At 49.3% G+C, this 27,075-nt stretch overlaps 1 protein-coding gene across 2 annotated transcripts; it reads right to left on the reverse strand.

The window, feature by feature from the left end:
- Nucleotides 1–3,301: 3,301 nt before the first annotated feature.
- Ifngr2 (interferon gamma receptor 2) lies at nucleotides 3,302–25,453 on the reverse strand. Of its 2 annotated transcripts, XM_041673066.1 has the most exons (7): nucleotides 25,237–25,419; nucleotides 16,510–16,642; nucleotides 11,988–12,181; nucleotides 8,234–8,376; nucleotides 6,405–6,567; nucleotides 5,415–5,569; nucleotides 3,302–3,991 (listed from the first exon to the last, which is right to left on the reverse strand). In XM_041673066.1, exons 1-7 carry the CDS (start codon nucleotides 25,304–25,306, stop codon nucleotides 3,857–3,859), a joined length of 993 nt encoding a protein of 330 aa, XP_041529000.1. In that variant the 5' UTR covers nucleotides 25,307–25,419; the 3' UTR covers nucleotides 3,302–3,856. The 2 variants fall into 2 exon arrangements, with proteins under 2 accessions (XP_041529000.1, XP_041529001.1); XM_041673067.1 differs by lacking the exon at nucleotides 16,510–16,642 and having other exon boundaries at nucleotides 25,237–25,453.
- Between the last annotated feature and the right edge of the window lie 1,622 nt (nucleotides 25,454–27,075).

Consider the following 27,075-nt stretch of genomic DNA (forward strand, 5'->3'; position numbering starts at 1 on the left):
CTTTTTCAAAACTTCCACGATCCCGTTTGAAGAAAGAAACTGGAAAGCCCTTTGATGTCAAGGAGATTGACCTCCATTCCACCCCTGCCCTCTGCCCCCCCCCCCCGCCCGTTTCCTCTGTCCCCTGCCAAGGGCCACCTGCCTCATGCCCCTCTTCCCTGCCAAAGGACGTAGAGTGCAGTTCCCCACGACGTTTCATGTTCCTCGAGCCAAGCTGGATTTCCCTCCTGCCATGAACAGTGTGAATTTTCAGATTAACATTTTATTTTGAATAACTAAAGTCTTACAGAGAAGTAGCCACAACAACAAAATTCCATGTGACCTTGTTTTGTGAGAAGTGTTTGACACTATGTTGCAGACTGATGTCTGAAATGCTTCTGTGTAGGTCCTAACATACAAGGCACAGACAGTGTGTCTGTTATTTAAGCAGGAAATGTGTTGGTGACTTCGAGGGAGCTGTCTTTATCTCATCCACCCATAGGCTAATGCGGGTTAGTGCTTGGTCCAGCCAGCTGGCATGGGCTGAGCAACCCTGCCTTCTCCTATACTGTGCCCAGCCCTCCCTGACTCCTAGGAGCATGCGCCCAAGAATGCAATACCTCCTCTTAACATTTGTGACCCCCGACCTCTATAGCATAAACCTTGATGATGGGAGTGGCTCTCTTTGTGGCGGTACAGGGACCACTTCATTAACTAGGCCAGCAAGCTTTCCACAAAGGGCCAGGTAGGGTAAATATCAGACTTTGTGAGCCATGCATTCTGTTGCAACTTCTCGGGTCTGCCTGGCAGTGCAAAAGTAACCCGGAAGGAGTGTGCCTCCCCAGCTTCCCATAGACCACGTAGGAAGGAGTGCGCCTCCCCAGCTTCCCGTAGAGCTCCATGGACACCATGGACATTCTTTTTATCTGTGCCTTCTGTTTGTCCCCATATGTGTGCAGGTAATGGAGGTTAAAAGAGGGTGTCAGAGCCGGGCGATGGTGGCGCACGCCTTTAATCCTAGCACTCGGGAGGCAGAGGCAGGCGGATCTCTGTGAGTTCGAGACCAGCCTGGTCTACAGAGCTAGTTCCAGGACAGGCTCCAAAGCCACAGAGAAACCCTGTCTCGAAAAACCAAAAAAAAAAAAAGAGGGTGTCAGATGGAACTGGAACCATAGGTGCTTAAGTCACCCAGTGTGGGTGCTGGGAACCGAACCCAGGTCCTCTGGAAGAGCAGCAAGCCCTCAGCTGCTGAGCCATCTCTCCAGCCCCAGGCTCTTGTTTGCCTCTCCAGCTATTTAAAGATGTAAAAATGGCTGTTGGCTCAGAAGCTGCAGAAAAACAGGAAGTGAGAAGGCCCAACCGGATGTTTTATAGATGATGTTCTCTTGATTAGAAATTAAAGTTCCAAGTTAGCACAAGAATTAATCCTGTTTTCTAGTTGTTTATTATACGAGGCAGAGCTAGGCATAGTTCTCTGGGAGAGAAAACTATGCATGTATCTTTCTTATTCGAATCTTCTGGTCCTTCCCATAGGCAGGCCTCGCTGTGAGATGGCTCAGCTCTTGCCATCCTGTTCCAGCTCCCTCCCCGTTGAGGCTTGCCCTCTCCCTCCCTCCCCACAGCCATCACTTCTGCCTCCAAGAGTTCCAGGGTCTTGACCATGGTCCAGATGTAGAAACCAAAATAACTAACTAGAAAAATATATAGTTCAAAAATAATTGGCAAGTTACATCTGGAATAATTACTGTGTTCTGCCAGGAATGAACGTTTCAAGGCTACTCCGGCCTTCGTCTAACTTTGATGTCAATGATGGTCTTTGTGGGGGTATTTTTGGCTCTAAAATCTTGCATCCCTCAGCTTGGGCACCAGGAGACTTTCCCGAGGCACCAGCCCAGTCAGGCCATAAATAAAAAGGACTTAAAACTTTTAATTGGCTTAATCAACACCGTTGTCAATAGCTACATGAGTAGATCATTACGGTGAAGAGTGACGCAGAAACCGCTTGTTTCTTCTGGGCACGGAGGCACATGTCCTGCGAGGTCGAGGCCAGCTTGATCCACATAGATGGTTCCATACCAGCCAGGGCTACATAGGAAGACCCTGACTCAAAAACTAACCAGCCACAACAAATATACCCATTGATAGCCTGTTGGAATTCTCAGTAGGTGGGTGTGTCCAGCTCAGTCCCTCCCTCAGACTGTAAGCGTGGACAGCCTGCTCCCCACGTCTACAGTGTTTGCTCTGGGCTTGGGCTCTGTGTCCCCTCTGACTTCACTGCCACCATTAGCCAACTGTGCTACCCTGGGGGCTCAGCCACAGCCTCCTCCTGCCTCAGGACAATAGACCAATTCCACCCAAAAACCACTTTATAACGGCTGTTCTTCGTTTTCAATGTGATCACATTGGGAACTAAAACCAAAAACCGGAGGGCCTGTGATGGGGGTGCCTCCTTTATCTTTTTCTTTTTGGCAGTTCTGGGACTGGAACTCAGGGCCTTGCTACTACTGAGCCAAATTTCCCATCCTGTCCTAACCGTTAGCGCCCCCACCCCACCACCAAGATGGCTAGTTCACAAGCCTAGTCAGAGATGCAGCCCAACAGGAGGAGGAGGCTCTGTCAACAAGTGTACAAGGTGCCACCAGCCTAAGGCTGAGTGTCTCTCACTGCTGGCAAAGGCTGTTGGCAGGGCTTCTCAGAGCAGACTGCAAGGTTGCTGTGTCACCGTGGGTGGCAGAGGGGAGAGCCGCACAGCCTTCTCTAAATGAAACAGAAGGGTTTCAAATGTGCCTTTGGGAAGCCGAGCGAGACTGGCAGTCAGCTCGTGTGTGCTCGTGGTTGGTGGAAGCCGAGCAAGAGTGGCCGTCAGCTCGTGTGCTCGTGGGTGGCGTGGTTGGTGGCCATCTTCCTTTCCTGGGTTCGTACATTGTGACTCGTGTGACCGGCATGCTGGTGGCCCCTCTGGAAATACCCTCAGACTCTGAAGAATTAGGAGGTGATTTCTTCCTTGCTGGAGTCTCCTGAGGGTTCATCAGCTCTACTGGATGTAACTTAAGAAAACCCAAGTTTTAGATTCAGTTGGGTTTTGTTCTGACACAAGGTCTCTGTATAGCCCTGGCTGTCCTGGAATTTATCGTGTAGATCAGGCTGGCCTCAAACTCAACAGAGATTTGCCTGACTTTGCCTCCTGGGCCCTGGGATGAAAGACGTGTGCCACCATGCCTGGCTAAAACTTCTCAAAAATCAAAACTTTGTAGAAAAACAGCCAAAGCAACGAAGGTAAAGTGGGGGAGGATGAAGAAGAAAAACTCACATAGACTTTTTACAAAGTTCAATATACAATCCTTTATTTCTAGCCTTAAAAATCCTAACTTAAATTATCACGACTCTATTTACAGAATTGATCATCTCTACATGTGTGAGGTGCGGGGTAGGCCATGTCCATGCTGGGCAAACACTGGCCTAGCAATAACCACATTTAGACCATTACACTTGAAGTGGACATCAAGGGCCCCTCTTTGTGACAGGCAGAAATGGCTGGGACAACTCATTTTCAGTCTCTCGGCAGCCAGGGCAGCGAACAGCAAAGAGCATCAGAAGTTGGCAGCCCTACTGCCAGTAAATGACTGTATGCCTTTTTAGTGTTTAAGAGAAATGGTTTTTTCCCTGAGTTATTTTTCTGTGGAATCCTTTTAGATACTATCTAAAAACTCATATGATCCAGAAAACTCATAAAGAATCAAGAGTCCACCATCTTCCCCCTGAAAGGCCTTCCTGAGGCGGAAGTCCGTGGGGGCGCTGTGGTCTCTGCAGAGTCCGGGCAGAATGGCAGCAGCATCCCACATCGTCGTCCTGGGCAAGCAGGGACTGGTGCCCAAGCTCATAGTGTTTGGAGCACACGATCTTGCTCCTTTTCTAGAGAGGAAATGATGGACACAGAGTCCCAGGCATCATCCTTTGGGGAACTGTCCTTGTCCAAGACTTCTAAGATGGGTTGCTCTGGGTCCTTTAAATACTAGGAAAGGTTACAAAACAAAACGGTTACAAACAGTTTCATCAGCCAAGCCTCCGTGTCTCTACTTGAAGTTGGTAGAGCCAGCTACATGATATTCCCGTGTAACTGTATGTCGTCAACCAATGCATACTGCCACCGACAATATTGTTGTTACTATGGTGACGCCTGGGGTCAAGCCCAGGGCCTGGTACACGGTAAACACACAGTCTGCCCTGGCACACGCCCAGCCCTGATTTCCAGCATGTACCTGTCTTTACCTCTCATCTCAGTAATAACTGTAATGGGGCTCCAGAGGCAGGCCTGGGGTGTAGCTCCGTGTAGCAAGTGCAGGGGCCTGGGTTCCATCCCCAGAATTGTAAAATCAAAACCAATCAAACCACGTGAAAATTAAGGGCCAACCATATTCATTTGACGATAACCGTGAAGAGCGGAACTGAGAAAAAGTAGGACTTCTGGCTGTCCTCAGTGTACACTTTGTGGGTGATAGACTTTAAAGCATTTCAGAAATGTAACATTTGATGGGGAGATGACCCCTTAGGTAAGGGTGCTTGCTGCCAAGCCTGGCCACCTGCGTTTGATCCCCAGGACCCTTGTGATGAAAGGAGAGAACCAGCTCCTGAAGACTGTCCTCCAACTTTTATACCCAGCATGCATTTCTCACCCACCCACTATAACAGAAAATGTAACCTTCAGCTGTCATCCAGCTGTGACAGGGTGGAGCAGGGAACGTCCCTAAGTGCCCTGGGAGCCCCTCCTTCCACTTGCACACAGCCCTAGGGTACGCTGGGGTGGGGTGGGGTTCCACAGGAAGAGAGGTTTCACAGCCCTCAACTTTCCCTTTGGTCCTTGGCTATGGACTCACCCTGTTTCTCAGGCTCTGTCTGTAGCCCTTAGAAGTGCTGAAAGAGACACCAAATGCTAAGGGCCAACAGAAAGAGGAACAGGGTCACACCCACCCGTGACACCCAGACACAGAAACAAAACCGTTCTCTATTCTCAGGGAACATCAGTGACCTTTGGCAGTTTTTCATTCTTTCCCAAAAGAGTGCATCGAAACCTTGGATTCCTGCCCCAGAGAAACAGCTGGGGTGAACCCTGACTCAGCTCCTCTGAGGGTTGGACCTGAGAGGCAGGACGAGCCCAGTAAAACCCCAGGGGCCATCAGGACCCTACTCTCTGACAGTGTCAAGCAAGGAGCCTTTAAACCCATCTCCACGGTGCCACGTGCTCATACGGACTTGGATGTTACCCGACATTCATTGTATCACATCTTTATTGTGCGGATTTACGTGTGTGGCCAGTACCCACCTACGGAGAGCAGAGGCCAACTTTAGGGAGTCAGTGCCTCCTACCGCGTGGGTGCTGGCTCAGGCGTGTGCCACCCTGCCCAGCTGGGTCCCCTGCTTCCAATCTGCACACTCACCTCCTTTATTTGTTCCGGGATGTTTGGGGGAGCTTGAAACCAGTACTTCACCCGGCTCTGGTATTTGAGGAACAGGAAGAAGCAGGCCCCCGTGAGCACCAGCAGCGACAGACAGATGCCCAGGGGGATCAGGGTGACTTGCAGCCTGGTGTAGTCTAAAACAATGACATAAATGTGAGCAGGGCGAACTGCAGTGCGTGGGTCACCTGCCACTGCTTGCCATGTTCGTGTCCCAGTAAAACTGACAGGAACCCTCTGCTGCCCTTGTCCTATGCACTTAATAATTTCAGTCTGAAAATGCGAAGTCTGAAAAATTCTATTTCAAAATAGAAACCTGCCTTGTCATGATATCACACGTGGAACGCTCTTCACCCAGGTTCACGTGATGGCTCACAGTTCAAGCAGGAGTGCACGCGGGGCAGTGGGATGGCTCAGTAAGTAAAGGCACTGGTCCCTCCCCATGACAGAGCTCAGTGCGATCCTGGAGAACTGCCCTCTGACCTCTCCTCAGCTGGACACACACACACACACACACACACACACACACAAATGCAATAAAATTCCCAATAAAAATAAAAACACCAGCGTACTCAAAATATCATATAAAACCTCCTTCAGGCTATATAAGGTATCTATGAAACATAAGGGAATTTTGTGTTCAGACTTAGGACTCATTCCTAAGACTCTTCATTATGTATATGCAAATATCCCAAAATCTGAAACAAGAAAACCTCAAATCATACATACTTCTGGGTCCCGGGTGTTGTGGAGGCTACTTAGCCTAGTCACATGATCAGACTTCCAGGTAAGCACTTCTGGACCTCTCTGCTCCTACCGCCTGCCGCCCCTCACAGCCTGTCCTCCTGCCACCCCACATACATAGCCTGCCTGCCTGCAGTCCCGCAGCCTGCCCGTCTTCACCATTTCAGGAGAAGCATTTTCACAACCGCTCCACACAACACATGACAGATAAATGAAGGGATGCCTTACCCTTTGCTGTTGTTTCTTCGCAAGATACGTTGCTGAACGAAGACTTAGGTCGACAGTTACTTTTGTTTTTCACAATCAGCTGCGTCTCAATTTGTAAACAGTAAACTCTAAACGACTTCAAATCATCCAACACAATGGAGTTCTTCTCGAAGGGGCCGCTCACCTGGGTAGACAGCATCACGGCCACACAGGTCAGCCAGCCAGCCAGGGCCAGTGGCTGCTAGCTTTTCTAGTACCTCCTCAAATGCACAGTGAGCACGGCCGACCGGGAACAAGACTGCAGGGCTGGAAGCTCTCGTCAGCCTTCTGCAGCAACCAGGACTTAACAAATACTACTTTCTAGGGTAAGAATTCTCTGAGCTGGAGAGATGGCTCAGCCATTAAAGGCTAGGCTCACAACCAAAGATAGAGGAGTTCAGTTCCCAGCACCCACAGCTGTCTCTCCAGACACACACACACACACTTCTCCTAGAAAATTAATACATTAGGCTGGGTGATGCTTTGGTGGGCACAATGTTCGCTGTGCAATCAGTACCAGCAGCTGAGTTCAGATCATCACCACCCATGTAAAAATCATGCATTCTGCCGGGCGGTGGTGGCGCACGCCTTTAATCCCAGCACTCGGGAGGCAGAGGCAGGCGGATCTCTGTGAGTTCGAGGCCAGCCTGGTCTACAAGAGCTAGTTCCAGGACAGGAACCAAAAGCTACGGAGAAACCCTGTCTCGAAAAATCAAAAAAAAAAAAAATCATGCATTCTGACATTCGGCTGTATCCCCAGAACTGGGGGAGCAGAGACAGGTGGATCCTTGGAGCCTGGTGGCCATCCAGTCACTGAATGGTGAACTCCAGGTGCAAAGAGAGACCCTGTCTCAAAAACAAAATAAGGTGGAGAACAACAGAAGAGGTCACTTGACATTGACCCCTGTCCTCCGCACACATAAGCGTGGATAGGTATACCTGTGCACACACACATGTGCATTCACCCCCTCAACAATAAAATAGACATCTGTGTCTTAACAGAGAAAAAACATCCTATGATGTTTTCCCTTTAATTCCAAAACAGCCTCTGGTTTGAAGTAAAACTTGCTGATCCCTTTATAGTTTTGGCCAAAGTGACCATGGGTATTTATGTCCTCAGGAGATAGCTGGACACAATGGTCTCAGGCTGACAAAGTCCCTTGGATCTGATGTCCCTGTCAGCCTTCTTTTTGACCACATCTGTCTCGTGGCTTACACTGATCAAAGCATCTGCAGTGCCCCATGTGTGCCCTCTCATCCATGATGATGTCCCACGGTGGAGGCACTAGTCCTTGGATGTTCTTTCTCCTTCCAGGTGATCCCTGCCTAGTCATGCATGGGGCCTTTCTGCAAACCATTCAAACCACTTGCATGACATTGCAGATCATGTAGTCCATGCCAAAAGTGGTCCCATCAAGGGGGGAAGAGAGCCTGATGTCAAGGAGGCCTTGTCCTGGGATTGCTCCCATGGTTTTTGTGGCCTGACCGTAACTGAAATGACATCACAAATCTCTGACCGTCTGCAAGTCCTAACTATCTAACTGGTTTGGAGGGAAACAGGTCACTGTACCTCCCCAGAGTCCAGACACAGCAAACCCATTATAGGCCAGGAACCAGCAAAGCCTAAAAACGGAACCAGACAGCAGGAAGGCATGACACCAAAGACGGGTCAGACCGTCAGAGAGAAGGATTAATCCTCAGCAAGGAGGATTAAAACGGGTCACGCTCCAGGAGACACGGGGCCCTGGTCTTTCTTCCGAGTCAGAAACTCCAAAGAAAAGAAACCCTAGACAAAGGAGAAAAGTTCTTGCCTGTTGGGTTCCTGTTTTTTCCCAGTAATGGACATGATACTCAAAAGTTACTTCTGTCGTCACATCAAAGGGAGGGGAGAAGTGGATGATGAGGGAGCCTTTTCCTGGGGTCACCGAGATGTTTTTTGGAGGCCCAACAGTAACTGAAATAGAATTACAAACAAAAAAGCTCACATGAACGACATACACTCAATATGCATACCCATATAGACCATGTATGTGCATACTGTGTATATACAGTCTGCATGATCTACTTTTGTATGTGTGTGTACACACACGTTTATGCTTAGATAAGCAACGGCTTTGTGCCTGCTCTGAATGTGCTGTTTACTGAAAAGCCAACATCCAAGTGAAAGGAACCCCCCTGCGATCCCACATGTAGCCCCAAACCAGCTTCTGGCAGGTGCAGGATTCACCCCCACTGACGCCCTCTGAGCTGCTTCTATTAGTACCACACGGAAGTTGTCTTCCTGGCTCCCACTAGGGAGAGGCCAAGCAGGAGATATATGTTTTGAAACTTTGCTGGTAGGCCACAACCTCGTGGTGATATACAGATTAATAGAAATGGATTAAATTAAGAATGAAGAGTTAGCCAATAAGAAGTTAGAGCTAATGAGCCAAGCAGTGATTTAATTAATACAGTTTCTATGTGATTATTTTGATTCTGGGCAGCCGGGACAAACAAGTGGTCCCTTGCAACATAAGATAAATAAAAAGTTAGGTATCTCTAGTGTTTTTTATAGCAATGAAAAAAAAAAAAAAAGAATCTGCACACGGCACATCTCAGGGCTGTGGCCTTGCACAGTCTTTCAGGACAATGGTGGCTGAGGTGCTGGCTCTCAGCAGGAAGTCTTTGAGAGTAAGTAAAGCTTCCAGAATCATGGCTGACATCAGAATCCCAGACAAATAGGACAGAAAGTTAAGTCAGAGGTCAAGTTTTCACCCAGAGTAGGAAAAGCTGTGTAAGACTTGAAGTCTGCAGAGAAACGGGTGGATCTGGAAAGCACCATACTAAGTGAAGGACCCAAACTCAGAAACAAAAAGCATGCATGTTCTCCCCCACCCATGAAGATCCTAGTCTATAGTGTTCGTGTGTGTGTGTGTAAGTAAAAGGGATATCGCATGAAGATCCTAGTCTATAGTGTTTGTGTGTGTGTGTAAGTAAAAGGGATATCGCATGAAGATCCTAGTCTATAGTGTTCGTGTGTGTGTGTGTGTGTAAGTAAAAAGGATACCACATGAAGATCCTAGTCTATAGTGTTTGTGTGTGTGTGTGTAAGTAAAAAGGATACCGCATGAAGATCCTAGTCTATAGTGTTTTGTAAGTAAAAAGGATATCACATGAAGATCCTAGTCTATAGTGTTTTGTAAGTAAAAAGGATATCACATGAAGATCCTAGTCTATAGTGTTTTGTAAGTAAAAAGGATATCACATGAAGATCCTAGTCTATAGTGTTTGTGTGTACGTGTGTAAGCAAAAAAGACTGAGTGTGGGTGTAGTATAACATTGCTATATCATTGGGTTCTCTTTTACTGTTGGTTTTTGAGAGAGGGTTTCTTTGTGCAGCCCTGGCTATCCTCTATCCTGGAACTCATTATATAGACCAGGCTGGCCCAGAACTCAGAGATCCACCTGCCTCTGCCTCCCAAGTGCTGAGATTAAAGGCGTGCGCCACCCTTATCCCAGGTCACTTTTTAATAAACTGACAGTTTAATGGTTCTGGATTTTTTGGAGGGAATTTTTATTTAGTTAGTTGAATTTATTTACTTATTTTCATTTAAAATTTTTTTATTATATGTTTGTGTTGTAATGGTAGTAGCAATAAAATATGCCATTCTACCCAGGATCTTTAAAAAAAAAAAAACCTAGCCCAGCTGGACAGTGGTGACACACGCCTTTAGTCCTAGCACTCAGAAGGCCGAAGCAGGTGGATCTCTGAGTTCAAGGCCAGCCTGGTCAGACTAGCCTTGTCTACAGTGTGAGTTCCAAAATGGCCAGGGCAGTTACACAGAGAAACCCTGTCTTGAAAACCCAAAGAACAAAACAACAATAAAAAGCTGGGCTTTATTGTCAGCCCTTCTCTCCAAGGGCTGGAGAGATGGCTCAGCGGTTAAGAGCATTGCCTGCTCTTCCAAAGGTCCTGAGTTCAATACCCAGCAACCACATGGTGGCTCACAAACATCTGTAAAGAGGTCTGGTGCCCTCTTCTGGCCTGCAGGCATACATGTAGACATAATATTGTATACATAATAAATAAATAAGTAAATAAATATTTTTTAAAAAAACTAGCCCAAATAAATAACTCTGTTTAATACAGCATCAACTATCTAGAAAGTGGTCACATAGCCAATTGTCTTATACCTGGATTTCGTGTGTGTGTGCGCACGCGCATGTGTGTGCACACTCAAGTGTGTAAGTATCACATATGGCTGTGTGTTTGTGCCTGTGGGAGCAGGAAGTTGATAGCAGGACTCATGCTTGATTACCCCTTCTTCACTGTTAGCTTCCTCTGAGGACCCCACCTGGGGATCCCACCTCCACCTTCAGAGGCTGGAATTAAAAGCAGAGGCGGGACTCATGCCCTTGGCGACTGTTGAGGTGTGTTGGGATCTGAACTCTGGTCCTCAGGCTTGTGTGGCAAGAGCTTTAGCCATTGAGCCTGGATTTACTTGTTAGGATACAAGTGAGCCTCTTTGTGTGTGAACCAGCCACAGACTTAGGAAGCTTGGGACATGGCTGAACCGTGGCAGACACAGAACCTGAGTACCCGAGATGCACTGCTTTATTCTGCAAGTCAGCATTCACGGACACCTCACATGAGAGGCCCTGTTCAGGTCTGAGTGAAAATCTTTCTCTCGTAAAGTCAGTGTGCTGTATCAGGAAGGGTGACGAGAACCGACACACACAGGCGGGTGCCCTGTCAGTAGGGTGGGTGGGGACTGTCCTTCAGCACCTGTCCAGCAGGCATCAGGTTCCTGCTCTCCAGACCCACAGCAAAGAGAACAAAAACGGGGTGCAGCTGCCTCCCAGTGAAACAGTATTTGCAGTAGCCAGGGGGCAGGTCAATTTGGAGCTTGGTGCAGCAAATCACCTTCCTTTAGCATCAGCCTCCAGGGCCAGCAGTCTCTCACGACCCTACCCATTTGCCTTCCGCTTATTTAGGATGAGGGCCAGGACCAAGGCCTAGGGCAGGTTCAACATTGTTCACTGAAGAGGCATGAAAAGAAAACCTGGGCACCATAGAGCATTTCTTTTTAAAGATATATTCATTTAATTTCCCCCCCTTTTTAAAAAAAATTTCTGTGTAGGTGCATGGGTGCCCCAGGAGGCCAGAAAAGGGTGCTGCATGCCCTGGAGCTGAAGTTTAAGGCAGTTGTGAGCTCTCCAATGTGGGTGCTAGCAACTGAACTCTGGTCCTCTGCAGGAGCATCTCCCTAGAAACTGAACTCCGGTCCTCTGCAGGAGCATCTCCCTAGAAACTGAACTCTAGCCCAGCAGTGGTGGTGCACACCTTTAATCCCAGCACTCGGGAGGCAGTGGAAGGTGGATCTCTGTGAGTTCAAAGCCAGCCTGGTCTACAAGAGCTAGTTCCAGGACAGGGTCCAAAGCTACAGAGAAACCCTGTCTCGAAAACCCAATAAAAAAAAAAAAAGAAAAGAAAAAAAAAAGAAAAAGAAAAAAAGAAACTGAACTCTGGTCCTCTGCAGGAGCATCACTCTAGCCCCTGTAAGGTGTCTCCCCAAGTCCTCTCACCATTACAATAGTGCTCGAACTGGCTCGAGGTGACCCACTTAGAAGTGAGGCTTCCTTGCTTGGCTCGAACTCGTAAGTGAACTAGGCGTAAACCTGTGAAACTCTTCAAGCCGCCACCTCCTGTGAAGTCACACTTCGTCTCTGTGATGTCTGTACAATTCACGTCCTTGACCTTATTCCAAGAACCAGTAATGCTGGGAAAGAAAACAAGATTTCAATTCACAGTTCTTCAGAAACATTGTTTTCCATAAAATAGTTGCAATTGCAATTGTTTCTCCTTTTGGCATAGGTCAAGTATACTGTTTACCAAGGATTAGTTCCTATGCTGTCCCTACTTAGATGTACTCAACACAATGGTTTTAGGGTAGTCAGCTGCCACTATGGCCAATTTTAAAAATATGTTGCTATCCCCCACACCAAAAAACAAAACACCCCACCCGGTATCCATTGATAAGAATTCTCCATTTTCCCTCAACCTGGTGCCCAGTCACAGGCAACTGATGTACTTTCTGTTTCAACAGGTTCCCTTGTTCTGAATGGAACCATACGTATCATATGGCTGCCCATGACAGGCCTATTCACGCTATAGAATGTATCATTTTTGTTTAGCTTTGGTTTTTTTTTAATTTCTGTTTTATTTTTATGTGAATGTGTATGTGCTTTAGAGCGTTCATGTATTCTGTCTGCATCTAGGTGCCCGAGGACGGTTAGAAAAGGGTATTGGATCCCCTGGAACTGGAGTTATGGCCAGTTGTGAGCTGCCATTTGGGTGTTAGGAAATGAACGTACACACTCTTAACCACCGAGCTATCTCTCTAGCACATTTTACATCTATTTCCGTGTGTATGTGTACCATAGCACACATGGAAGTCAGAGGACATGTGTGGAACAGGTCTCAGTTTCACTCTGTGGGTTCGAGGGACTTGAACCCAGGTTCTCAGGCTTGGCAGTAAATGCCCTTTCCCTAAGCTATCTCTCTAGTTCATGTATCAGTTCTTTATTTCTCCCCCAGCCCCAAACCTCCACTTAAGCCTGGTATGTTGGCACACACCAGGAGTTCTAGTTTCTCTTTTCTTCCTTCCTTTTTTGTATTTTTGGGGTTTTTTTGTTGTTGTTGTTGTTTTGTTTTTCGAGATAAGTGTTTCTCCAAGCTTTGGGCCTGTCCTGGAACTTGCTCTGTAGACCTTGAACTCACAGAGATCCGCCTGCCTGCCTCTGCCACTTGAATGCTGGGATTAAAGGCGTGCGCCACCACCGCCTGGCAGGAATTTTAGTTTTCTAGAGGCCATGACACTCGGATTATGAACTTGCGGTCAGCCTGGGTTACATGAGTTTCAGACCAGTCTGCAACACATAGGGAGACCCTGTCTTCAAAAGCAGGACGAGGAGGGGGAGGAAGAAGCAAGAAAAAAGGGAGAAAGGAAGAAAAAAAAAGGTCCCTTTATATGGGGCAACACACTTTGTCTATACGTCCGTGAGCTGGTAGGCATGTTGTTTATACGTCTGCCATTTTGAAATGCCTGACCAGGGTTCCCAAGGGAGCTTCTCGTCATGTACCATAGTATCCAATCCCAGGGCCTCAGAGCCGAGGAAGAGAAGGACCATGAACAGGAACAGCCCCCCGCCCCCCCCCCCCCCAGAACAAGCACTTTCTAGCCTCCAGTCTGCCAATCCCATTCCGCCAGCGGCTGAATTTGGAGGAGCAGGCCCTATATCTCACACTCCCTGACTCACCAGGGGATTAGACACTCCTCCTGCCCCCCCCCCCCCCCCCACGGTCTTCTAACCTTGTCCCCATCTCAGAACAACTTTTAAAAAATGTTTCTTGGAAGAGAGCCTAATGGGGGAATAGGAGCTCTGAGAGAAGGAACCCCTTTCCGCGGGGAAGGTAACCTCACCAGACCCCATCAAATCGGCCTGAGCTTTACTAGCCAGATGACTTACTCCGCCTTCTGGGCTCTGACCCATCTTGGACTTCTGTCTCAGAAATCACCTAGCGTTTCGTGTGTGAGCGTGCGGGGCATCTGTGATGGCTAATTTTAATCGACAACCTGGCACAGTCTAGACGTTCCTGGGAAGTCTCAACGAGGGCACGTGACTGCGAGGATCGTTTCTTAACACAGTTCTTCAGTCTCCTTATCTCGAAGAGAAGAATCAGGCCAGAGACAGCTTGGTGGGGGAAGGTGCTTGCTGCCAAGTCTGTTAGCTTGAGTGCACTCCCCAGGATCCACATGGTAGAGGAGGACAACTAACTCTGGCGAGCGGTCCTGACTTCCACATCAGCTGTGGCATCTGTGCCGTCCCAGTGCACCAAAACATTAAATAATAAGAAATATGTGCTTATATGTGTGCATGCACATATATATTTTCTTTCTTTCTCTCTTTCTTTCTTTCTTTCTTTCTTTCTTTCTTTCTTTCTTTAGGGGAAGGCTCAACTATAGCATCTGCTTCCTAGACTTAGGAGGAAGACCGAGATATAAGAAAAGCACTCGAACAAGTACCCCGTGCTCAACAAGCAAATGTCTGTCAGAACTACTTCTACCACTTAGGGCATCCCTGAGTCAGCGCTCCTCAAGCCTTTAACACCACCCTCTTCCTTGTTTCCTACACAGGACACGCCTCCCTAGCTGACCCTCTCTCAGCTTTCAGGACTGAGGGCCTGAAGTGGCGTGATGGGAACCTGGGGACGCTTCCTCTGGAGAAGACGGTCTGATTAATGCTTTAATGCTTCACTATCCTTGTTTTCTCTGGCCCCACCCACACAGCTGAAGCTCTGTCCCCACATCCCAGGCTAGGTGTGGGTATGCATGTTCACCATGCATGGAGACCAGCAGGCCGTGATGCTCGCTGTGCTTCTGCGTGTCCTACAGACAGCATGCGCTGCTAGAGCACTCAGAGAAACAAACGTTCTGAGTGGGCAGCGGTGGCAGGGCAGGTCTCCGTGAGCCCAGCAATAAGCTGTGACCAGGCCTCGAAGACCAGCGGAGGACAGCATGCTTTTGTTGTTAATACAGCAAAACCCTCCAGATTCTATAATGTTGGCTACTAATGTTTGCTCGCTTTTTAAGGATTAAACACTAGGGCCATACAGCCTGGTGGCTGCTATCTGTGACCTACTATTTAAACTTTACAATCCCCCACTATGTTTCCTGTAGATTTTGTCATAAAAACGACCAAATGCTTCTTTTCTTTTTAATAAAACCAACCTCAACCCCTGATGAAAGGCTACAAAATGTTTATCAGAAAGAAAGGAAGGATGGGGGTTGGGGAAATGACTACCATTAAATGACAGCTCACAGATGTGGATTTAGACCTGAACACCCAACGGAACCTGTAAGCCGCCAGTGCAGTGGGCAAGAGAGCCGGACACAGACACAGGCAGATCCCTGGCCAGTCCATCTAGCTGAATGGGAGAGCTCCAGGTTCAATGAGAGACTCTGCCTCAAACAATAAGGGAGGAAGAGGCAGGCGGATCTCTGTGAGTTTGAAGCTAGCCTGGTCTATAAGAGCTAGTTCCAGGACAGGCTCCAAAGCTACAACGAAATCCTGTCTCAAAAAAACACAAAAGGGGGGTGGGCAGAATTAAGGAAGGCACTTGGACATGCTCTCTGGCCTCCAGATGCCTACGCCTACACACACACACACACACACACACACACACACACACGCACACACACAGGCAACGCACATATATGCACACACGACTTAGAATCAAACAAGCTACTCTAGACTATGAAGCTACACACACACATGCACACACACGTGTACAACTTAGAGTCAAACAAACTACTCTAGACTATAAGGCTACACGGAAACATTTTCCACAAAGTTCAGTAGACTGAGTACAGTGGCATCAGACTAGAATCTCAGTTACTCAGGAGGCTGAGGCAGGAAGATCTATAGTTCTGGGGCTACATGAGCAAAATGAATGCTTGTCTCAAAATATACAAACAGACAGTTTTGTTCACGTGGTACGTGTGCAGTGACTTGGCCGTGATCTTCCATCGGCTTACAACTGAGCACACTCTCCCAGTGCACAGCTCTAAGGGTGCACAGCAAGTGCCAGCCAACAACAGAGAGACAGGCAAAGGAGGTGAGAGGCAGAACAAAGGGCGAGAACAATACATCATTCAAAACAGAAAACCAGGTGAGAAACCGAGAATTCTTTGTAGTCTGCAGAGTAAATTCCTTCGTAGGCTGAATTTGGACTTTGAGGTTTTTAAACCTGAAAGCCGCCCCTTCCTTTTCCTAGGCGGAAGTCAGCTCTCACTGTGAGGAGAGTGAAGGGGTTAACTTTCACCAGGAAGGGAGGGTACACAGCAGCCAGTGTTCTCCCCGGGCCGCCAGACACACTTGAACGGACCTCTTGTGGGTGGGAGGTAAGAGCTCGGTCCTTGGAGCTTTTAAAAGCAAGAGAGAAATACCGGCCATGCACAGATCTCTCCACAGTCCTGCTGACTCCATTGCTCCATCTGACTCCCCACCAGGTCCCAGCAAGGATACCCATAGAACATCAACTTACAATTTATACTCCACCTGGTAAACCACTGGTCTCTTGTCGTTGGTGGGGGGTGACGGCGCCCAACTCAGAATCTGCTCATCATTGTACAGGTGAAGGTTCAGGTGCTGAGGAGCAGCAAGCTGGGAAAAAGAGTCTTGAGAGGAACCAGAAATGAGGGGGGAATGGGGCAGATAGGGAATGAGAGGGGATGGGGCAGACAGGGAATGAGAGGGGATGGGGCAGATAGGGAATGAGGGGGATGGGCAGATAGGGAATGAGGGGGGAAGGGGCAGATAGGGAATGAGGGGGGAAGGGGCAGATAGGGAATGAAGGGGGAAGGGGCAGATAGGGAATGAGGGGGAAGGGGCAGATAGGGAATGAGGGGGGATGGGGCAGATAGGGAATGAGGGGAGATGGGGCAGATAGGGAATGGGGCAAATTAGGAGGGGGATGAGGGCGGGTAGGGAAGGAGAGGGAGAAAGGTGAAGAAGAGGTGAGGGGGAATGGGCAGGGAGAGAAGAGGAAGATTGCATAAGAGAATGCTCAATTACAAAACATTTCAGGGGGCTGGAGAGATGGCTCAGTGGTTAAGAGCATTGACTGTTCTTCCAGAGGACCTGAGTTCAATTCCCGGCAACCACATGGTGGCTCATCCCATCTGTAATGAGATCTGGCGCCCTCTTCTGGCCTTCAGGCATACATGGAGGCAGAATGTTATATACATAATAAATAAATAAAATATTAAAAAAAAAAACAAAACATTTCAGGGCATGTCATCAAATATTTATGCAGTGCAGCCCTCGTCACAGTTGAGGAACGGGGGCACCTGTTCTCCTGGCACACCCTCTGGGTCTGATGGTGAGGACACTAGGGACAGTGGGAGAAGTGTTTGAGGCCACCCTTCACCTGCGGGCTCCAGCTGGTAGAGCAGGTGGTGGGAACCACAGCCTGGCTCCACCGGGATCTGAGATCTACCATTTGTGACTGCGCTTGACTCTGGGCTGCCCAAGCCTCCATTTTCCTACAGGAATAACCCTAACCCCGACCAATAGTGGAACGCCCATAGAGCTTGGGTAAAGATTCTGTCGGTGAGGAACTAACAGGCGCGGGCAGGGTACCAAGATGACCCTGCATGTATGTGGAGAGGCAGAGGCCCCACATCAGGCAGGCGACCGCCAAAGGCACGCGACATCACCTGCTCCTCCGAGACCCCTCAGCACTCGTCCCCGAGATCTGGGACAGCTTCTAAATCCCAGGTTCCATGCCATAGATGAGGATATGCGCTCTCAGTTCGCCTCCCAGCTTTTGAGAGACCCAGATGACAAAATAAGGCGTTCCCTCGAGGTAGCAGATTCCTCCTCCTGGGGTGACAAACTAGTTCCAACCCATCCTGTCAGACAGATACTCCCTCTGCAGGCGGGGCTAGCGTCTGAGAACGCTGGAACCTTCTCTCTAAAGAGATCATAACACTTTCTCTGATCGAGAAAGATTAATGAGAAATATTCAGAAGGTGGAAAGAAAAACATACCGCTCCAGAATTCAAAGCCGGAAACTCAAACCACATGTTTTCCGAAAGCGCTTCCAGACCCGGCTCCCCACCCCCACCCCACCCACCTCCGCGCCCGCCGCGGCACACCGCACCGCCTGCCACCGGGCTGCAGCCCCTGTCTAGTTACGGAGTGTCAAGCGCTTCCACCTCTGCGAGCTCCGCTGCCCGCGGCCTAGTTCTTTCAACACTGCTGCCCATTCACGCGGGGCCGCAGGAGAACGTGCACCAGAGCCAGCCAAGAGAAGCAGCGTGGCAGAGGACAGACCGGTTCAGCTCACCGCGGCCAGGCGCCCAGAGAGGAATCTCAGGGACGCGCTTTGCCTGCCTGCACCGGGGTTTGTCGCTGCTGTACCTATCACCCCAAATGCGAGAGCTTTAAACAACCCATTTATCATCTTAGCACATGCATCGTTTATCATCATTCTGGTCAGATGTTTGAAACGGGCCCATTACCCTGCCTGCCATACCTCCCCCCACCATCTCACACATTTGCTGGTGCCCCTGCCTGGGACCGGCTCTTCCCAGTCTAAACACCCCTCTAAGAAAAGCAACACCAGGGGACCCAAGCTGTGGCGAACCTTGCTCCGCCCACACAGGTGCTCTCAGGTTCAAAAGAAACTCAGGACCAACGACTAACACGGAAGTGTCTGCTGGCTCCTCTCAGCTCTTCTCACTCCACCCCTACCCAGCCCGCTGGTGGGCTTCCCTTCCCCCAGCTCCTCATTCCTATATAACCTGCCATGCCATCCATGCGTCTTCCCTTCTCCCCTTCCCCCTTCCTTGCGCATCTCATGGCCTGGTCCAATCTGCTGGCCATGTTTACTGCTTTCTCTCCCTGCTCTGGCCTTCTCCAGATGTCTCTAGCTGTATTCTCTCTCATATCTACAACAAAAACCCACGCCCACGCCTCACCCACAGCTGGGAGCAGGCAGGTCCTCGCTTTATACACTTGTTAGGGCTGGGGCATGGGGCTCATGGTACAGCATTTGCCTAGCAGGCCCAAAGCCCTGAGTCTGATGTCCAGAAACTCAAAAACCAAACCAAAACAAAAACCAGCAACAAAAAGATAATCTCTGGGAAAGAGGGAGTTTTCAGACTAGGCATATGAAAGGTCACCCAGCACAGCCGTGTCTCCACGAGGGCCGTCTTGGAAACCCTTATCTTGTTATAGTCACTGAAGAAAATGAGTCTGAGGACTGTGGACTCCACCAGGAAGTGCCAGAGATTAATCCACATATCATATTCCACTTTACCAAACAGCCCTCTTCCCGGCCTGGAGGGCTCATCCTTGAACTTCAGCCTCTCCACTCCAGCCCTGTTTGCCCCTGGGAAACGCTTAGCACACCTTCCTTGGGACCTAGTTCTGCCCTTCCCTCTCCATCAAGTCTCCTGGTCTGCTCAGTCACGGCCTCAGCACAGTGACCACCTGGAACATGTCAACTTGCAAACCTGCCTCAAGGTGCAATTCCCACCTGAGTCCCTCACACAGAGAGGTCAGAAGCAACGACTTTAGGACTAGATTGCCTGGACTTTGTCATTGTCTCAGGCTGTGCTCAACTCTGCCTCCCTCTGCCTCCCAGTGCTGGGATCGAAGGTGTGTGCCACCATGCCCGACTTCACAGTGCACTCTTAATCTGGCCCTCCGGAGGAAGGAGGGAGTTCATTTGATGTGTAGCTGTGCCCCACCAGCGGCACCCCAAGTCTGTCTGTCTCCCCTCAGCACTAGAGCATGCACTTTGAAAAGGTGGGGTGTTTTCTCCTGGGGTCTGGAACGACAGACACAAAAGATGTGGGAACAAGTGTTGCGCCCTTCCACTTGGAAGCCATGCCAGGCCAGACTCTCTTCCTTGCTTGCTTTGTGTCTGAGCCCAAGGTTTTGTCTCATCTCACAGGCCAGGGCAAGGTGCTAACGATTCTGGGTGAGAGACTTCTCCGGATGGTTCCAAAGATCTGTGTTAGTCACTTTTATGTCACTATACCAAACCATCTGACAGAGTTTGGCTGGTTGAGGGGATTTCAGTCCATCCTAATGGGGGAAGCATGTGAGAAAGGCTGCCACTGGCAGCTTACTGTGTGGCTGCATCCCCCGCATCCCCCGCCTGCATCCCCCGCATCCCCCGCCTGCATCCCCCGCATCCCCCGTCTGGCTAACCTATTTCTTAAGTACATGTGAAGTCTCAAGTGTTTGGATCCCAGGCCCATCACAGGGGTGGGGCAGGGAGGCAGGCTGGAAGGACCTGTGACCCCGGTGCAGAGGGCATGCTCTAGTGAGCTCCACCCAACTTATCTCTCCTTACCACAGTGCCACGGGCACATGGAGAAGGAAGGCAGAGTGGAGCTCTGCTCCCCTCCCAGGTCTGGGCACTTTCCAGGTAGGAGCTCCCTGTCTTTGAAGTCCCTGTGCCCACCCATGGGCACCACATTGGTTTCCTACTGTTGCTGCAGCAAATGACCACCAAGGTGGCAGCATGAAACAATAAACATTATCTTATAGTTCTATAGGTCAGAGTGCAGCAGGTGTTCGGGGGCAAAGGTCATGGGCCTAGGAGCTGCAAGTAGAAGAATTTGTTCCCTTACCCTGGCTAGACTCTGCTGAAACAGTTTCCCGGGTGATTATACTGGACATAACCAGATATGCCCAAATCATACCGGACATAACCAGATAAGCCAAAATCATACCGGACATAACCAAATACGCCAAAATCATACCGGACATAACCAGATACGCCAAAATCATATCGGACATAACCAGATACACCAAAATCATACCAGACATAACCAGATACGCCAAAATCGTACTGGACATAACCAGATATGCCAGAATCGTACTGGATATAACCAGATAAGCCAAAATCATATTGGACATAACCAAATATGCCAAAATCGTACTGGACACAACCAGATAAGCCAAAATCATACCAGACAGAACCAGATATGCCCAAATCGTCTCTGTTCTAAAATCCTGTGTCTATGGACCTGCCACTTCTCATGCACCCTAACAGTCACAGGACACTGGCAAATTGGCTAAGAAGGCATACTAATCTGGCCTGTGACAGGGCAGAGCCATTGAATATTGTCCCAGCCTGAGGCCACTTATTGCTGGTCACTGCAAGCGTGTCTCAGGAACCAGCTCACTACCTGCAGAGGCAGGCATGGGGAACCAGATGTTCTTAAAAATCTTAAAAACGGCATCATTTTCAATTATTCATTATTAGCCAATCGTTTTTAATTAATTAACTCATTAATTAATATGTATGTGAGACTGAGAGAGAGAACAACTTGTGGAAGCTGGCTCTCCTGCTACCAAGTAGGTCCTAGATGTCACAGTTAAGTCACTAGACTTGGCAGCAAGCAGCTATGTCACCGTCCAAAAAATGACATCTTAAACCTGAAAATAATCACATCTTTAAAACAATGACAGACTGCTGTCTGCTCTTGCCTTTCACTTATTTTTATTTATGTGTATGTGAGTGGGCCCGTGTGTGGCTATGTGTACCACGTGTTTGCAGGAGCCCATGGAGGGAACAGGTGGCTGTGAACTACCTGACGTGGGTGCTGGGAACCAAACCCTGGTCCTCTGCAGGAGCAGTAAGTGCTCTCAACAGCAGGGCTGAGCCATCTCTCCCCCTACACTTTCACTAATGATCCCTTGCCTCTGACAACTCTGTGGGAGGAGCTTCATCATTTGTAAGGAAGCCCAGGCTTAGGTGCTGACTGGCAGGATTCTGTGGCTCTAGCCCCTTCATCCCTGCGCTGTATCCTGTTGCCTTGTCAGCACCACTAAGAAAGTTTGTGTGGGGTTGAGATGCCCCACAGGCTCATGCTGTGAGTATGGGGACTCCAGCCTGTGGTGCCCTCACAGGGCTGTGTAACCTGTAATGAGGGGCTGACTAGGGGGAGTAGGCCACCAGAGACCAGCTTTTGAAAGTTACTGAGACAATGGGGATGTTCTATCGGGAACTCACCAAGGCCAGCTGGCCTAGATCTGAAAAAGCATGGGATAAATCTGGACTAGCTGAACATAGCGGACAATGAGGAATACTGAGAACTCAAGAACAATCGCAGTGGGTTTTTGATCCTACTGCACGTACTGGCTTTGGGGGAGCCTAGGCAGTTTGGATGCTCACCTTACAAGACCTGGATAGAGGTGGGCAGTCCTTGGGCTTCCCACAGGTCAGGGAACCCTGATTGCTCTTCGAGCAGATGAGGGAGGGGGACTTGATCGGGGGAGGGGGAGGGAAATAGGAAGCGGTTGTGGGGAGGAGGCAGAAATCCTTAATAAATAAATAAATTGAAAAAAAAAGAAAAAAGAAAGAAAGAAAGTTACACCCACTCCCTGGCTCTAGTGTGCTTTCTCTGCCTCCTGGTCAGCCTCATGTGAATCATGACTAATGCCACGATCTTACCTCCAGCACCTTAAATGTGCTGGTAACGAAACCAGGAAGTTACCCTTTTTAGTAAACCCCCAAGAGCAAGTATTTTTTTTGTTTTGTTTGGTTGGGTCCCCTCCCCCAGCCTCCCAGATAATTTGAAGATTACCTACTTCAAAAGAACAGTTGAAAACAAAGAGAAAATGTAGACAAAGCTTAGCAGCTTGCTTCAATAAAGGGAGCCCGCATTATCATTGATCTAGCTACAATGTAGACAGTTTCCCCTCTGAGCCGGAGACCGCACCTGGAGAGGAGACTCCCTAATGCCCAGTCCTTTCCAATGGCTTTTAGGTTGTCTGGGACTTACTGTCCTTGCCAGTGGTTAACATAGACACTAGACATTCCTCCAGGCCTGTTAGAGACACTAGACATTCCTCCAAGCTTGGGAACAACGGCAATGAAGTCCTTATACTCCCACAAGCAACACACACACACACACACGCACGCACGCACGCACGCAAGCACGCACGCACGCACGCTCATACCATTCTTCAGGGCAGGTGATGAAGTAACTAAAGGGTTTCATGCTGTCATTTTTTTGTCTGTTTTTTATTTTGTTTTGTTTTTGTTTTTCTGATCTACAGCAAAGGGCTGCCAATTAGCAAAGCAAAGGAGAGCAACCATGGACTGTTTTGGGTCCAATATTTTTATGCTACCCTTGAACTCACTGGAAGAGCTTGATATTATAAACTTTCCTTCCAAAGCCTTGTTTCTGGGGGCTGGAGAGATGGCTCAGCATTTAAGTTGCTACTTGCTACTCTATCAGGGTCCCAGTACCTATTCGGCAGCTCACAACTGTTTATAACTCCAGTTCTGGAAGATCTGGCGCCCCCTTTTGGCCTCTACAGGCACCGTCCATTCCAGCGCACATACACACAAGCAGGTAAAACACACATATATCATTAAAAGAAACTTAAGAAAGCCATCTGTAACCTATGGATCAGCATGGGACTCTTCCTTCCCATTTCCTGCTGGCTTCAGGATCACCCTTAATATTTTCCACTTTGCAATGTGACTAAAAAGCTCCCAGACAGCATTTCTCTGTGTAGCACTGGCTGTCCTGGAACTCGCTCTGTAGACCAGGCTAGCTTTGAACTCAGAGACCCACCTGCCTCTGCCTCCTGGGTGCTGGGAGCAAAGGTGTGAGCCATCCCCTGATCTGCAGGGGTTTTTGTTTTTAATATCTGTCCCAGCAAGTCTTTTTTTCATAAAAAAGTATGAAAATTTCAAATTGTTACTTGTTAAAATCCTCGTATGAGACTCTAAGAGATTTGCACAAAGGGCTCCAATGTTCAGAAGACCTAAGGATCCAGTTTGTTGTCAAGAAGCTACAGACCAAAACTTTTATAGAATATAATAAAAGTTAATCATTAGAAAATGATAATGTTCCACAATGTCGGTTGTAAAGTTTCTAAATATGTCTATCAACCTCTGAGCTCACAGCACAGAGTTACAAATAGTCACAGACGCCCTCTGTGGCCCTAGCCCACACCACCACTTGTCCATCACACACAACTTGGACAATCACAGGCTCTTGGAAAGGAGACCTAGGGAGGGGCAGCCAGAGACTGCTCAAGGCAAAATTGGGGAACATCAGAGTCTGGGTTTAAACCATTTGTCTAACTCATGAGAAGAAGTTAGCCATGTAACCAGGGTGCATCCCTCTGTGAGAATCTCTGCCCTTAGGGAGACAGGGAACTTAAGGCCCAGGGATGCAATGAGAAGGTCCGAGCCCCCAGAGCTACCTTCAAATGGGAGGGGGCTTCCTAATTCATGAGATTATTTAACTAATGGCAAATCAAAGAACAAAATAGGGAATGCTAAAAAAGGGGGGGGGGGGGCTGGAGAGGTTAAGAGCACTGGCTGCTCTTCCAGAGGACCCAAGTTCAATTCCAAACACACACATAGCAGCTCACAACTCTCTATGACTCCACTCCCAGGGGATCTGACACCCCCACACCAATGCACATAAAATAAAATTAAATAAATTATTAAAAACAAACAAACAAACAAACAACAAAAGCAGGGCGGACTGCGAGTAGCCTACAGTGGCCAGGAAACTTCAGGACCCTCCTGTCTCATCCTGAGATCTGTGGGGATTTTGCTTATTTGTTTGTGTTTTTCACAGACATGCACCGTGCACTCGCTGTAGACTCCAGCAATCCGGGCTTTGACATGATCTCCGCATGGGAAAGAACCCAGCAGAGCATATACAAACACAGAATGGTCTTGGCCAGTGAGGTCTTCTTTCATTGATTATGATCCTGGATCATAAATATAGTGAGGTAGTGACCTAGGCAGGAGGTAGAGTTTAGGTAAAGGGCTATCTGGGTGGGATAGGGCAGAGTTGGAATTCAAAGTCAGGCTCAACGGGATCCCCTGTCCTCATACACTGCAGGGGACACGGACATTTCTGTTCCTCATTTATAAGACTCGGAGAAACTGAGTACCAGGATTTTATAGGCCGCCCAAAGCCAATGTTGGTCCTAGCCCTTCAGCTGCTCTCCCCGGCACCCAGCAGCCAACAGAGACCGAGACCTCGGTCAGCTCCAGGCCTGGAATTCCCCGAGGTCCGCCATACACTCACGGCGGCTCCCTCCCGTAGACTCCTCGGGGTCGGTTCCCCGCCCGATCGCGGACGCCCGTAGATCGGGACCCGCTGCAGACCCCTCCACCCTGCGCCCTCCCGGTGCAAGCTCCCGGTGTCACCCACGCGTGGACGCGACACCAGCCGAGTCCTCGGGGTCCGGGGTCCAGGGCCGCGCTTACCTAGCGGAGGCACAATGGCGCCGAGACCACAGAGCAGCAGCCACAGCAGCCACAGCGGCGGAGGCCGCATGGCCCGGGCGGCCCGGGACCGCGGGGTGGACGCCGCTCAGACCGGTACCGCGCGCGGCCATGGCGAGCCGAGCGCCCGCCTCTTCCCAGCCGGGCCGCAGAGCCGCCCAGCCCCGCCCGCGCCCCGCCTCCGCCCTGCCCGGGGGACTTTCCCGGGTGTTCCCGGGAACCACGGTCCCCCCGCTCCAGCCCAGCACCCCCCTTTCCAGCCTAGCACCCTGCAGCGGGGGCCCCGGCCGCACCCCACCGAGCCGACCTCCAGGCGTAGCCAGGGACCTTCGGGACCGTCCTTCTGGGGGCCTGCGAACACCCAAGCCCCACCTACCCCGCTTCCAGACTCCCGCTACCCAAAATTTGAGGATATGCCCATTTATTTTGAATTCTGTTCTCTTTAATGGCCCCAAAGTACATGCTAACCTTTGAACCCTTTTTAGCAGAAAGTTACTTAGGGGTATAGTAGAGAGGACCCGCTAGGACATCGTGTCACAGAGAAGGAGGAAGGAAAGCTAGAGGAACTTGACTCTTTGCTTCAGAATCTGTGGGTTTGGCCCTGTGTGCTGTGAAGCTTAGGAGGAAGTGACCCCGAATGGGGCAAGCAGAGGCTCCCAACCTGAGCCCTTCGCAGTGGCAAGCCTGTTAGTAGAGAAGTTTTCACCTGCTACCCTCCATCCTCCAGCTCAGCCACAAGGAAGGGGCAGCAAAAGGTGGAGGGGAGATGGAGACCTAGTCAAAGACGTGGGTCCTCCCACCCGGGATCAGCTGCACTTAGCCCCTGGGTCCTCCCCACTCCCTTCATTGTGTTTTGAGATAAGGTCTCAGGTAGCCCTGGCTGACTTCTAACGGGCTGTCAGCGAGTTGGCCTTGAACTTCAGATCCGTTCAAGATCCTCTAGGGGCCTAGACACCCTCCTTTTCTGTGTGTGCAACTCTTGAAGTTGGCCTGTGTACTGGCTGGTTTTGTGTGGCAACTTGACATAAGCTAGAGTTATCAGAGAGGGAGAAGCTTCCTCCCTGAGATCCAGCTGGAAGGCGTTTATTTTCTCATTTAGTGGTAGGGAGGTACCCATGGTGGTTGATGCCATCTCTGGGCTGGAAGTCCTGGCTATGGGAAGCAAGCCAGTAGCAGCAGCTTCCCCTCCAGGGCCTCTGCATCAGCTCCTGCCTCCAGGTCCCTGCCCTGCTTGAGTTCTTGTCCTGACCTCCTTCAGTGAAGAACAGCAATGTGGATGTGTAAGCTGAGTACCCCTTTCCTCTCCAGTTTGCATCTTGGTCATGGTGTTTTGTCACAGCAATAGGAACCATAGCTAAAACAGCCTGTTATAAAAATATGTGGTGAAATACCTAGCAAGAATTCAAACTATGCCTTTATTATTTCAAGACACAAAAATGTACTTATAGGCCAAGTGAGAACAGCAGGGTTTGTCGGGATCTTTTCAACATGATCTTTGAAAATGGCAAAGGAGAGAAAGTCTAACCCAGAGGCTGTGAATTAGGAATGAGTAGTGATTTCTCTCTCCTTTCCCCTCCCCCCGTTAATCATGTTTTGTTTGTTTGTTTGTTTTTGGATGAAGGGTGTCAGGTTAAGGAAAAGGGAACGTGTGTCTTAGCTGAGGCCATAAGGGGCTTGTCACCGCTGAGCCTTTTAGAAGGGAAATCTTGGGAAATGCTGCCACCCCGCCCCGCCCCACCCCTTCCGGAATCTCCCTCCTGAGCTCTTCTCTGCAGAAACTAAGAGGATTTGTTTCCCCTGCAGAAGTCATAAACACTGTGC

Source organism: Microtus oregoni, unplaced genomic scaffold, assembly GCF_018167655.1.
Source record: "Microtus oregoni isolate MIOR12 unplaced genomic scaffold, Mior012 000023F_ref0000262, whole genome shotgun sequence".
Taxonomy (NCBI): Eukaryota; Metazoa; Chordata; class Mammalia; order Rodentia; family Cricetidae; genus Microtus; species Microtus oregoni.

Coding starts and splice junctions, on each gene's coding strand:
- Ifngr2 (XM_041673066.1), bottom strand. CDS start 25,306: ATGCGGCCTCCGCCGCTGTGGCTGCTGTGGCTGCTGCTCTGTGGTCTC. Junction 12,182..16,509: donor TACCAGGTGGAGTATAAATT/GTAAGTTGATGT, acceptor TTTCTTTCCCAG/CATTACTGGTTCTTGGAATA. Junction 5,570..6,404: donor CGAAGAAACAACAGCAAAGG/GTAAGGCATCCC, acceptor TCATTGTTTTAG/ACTACACCAGGCTGCAAGTC.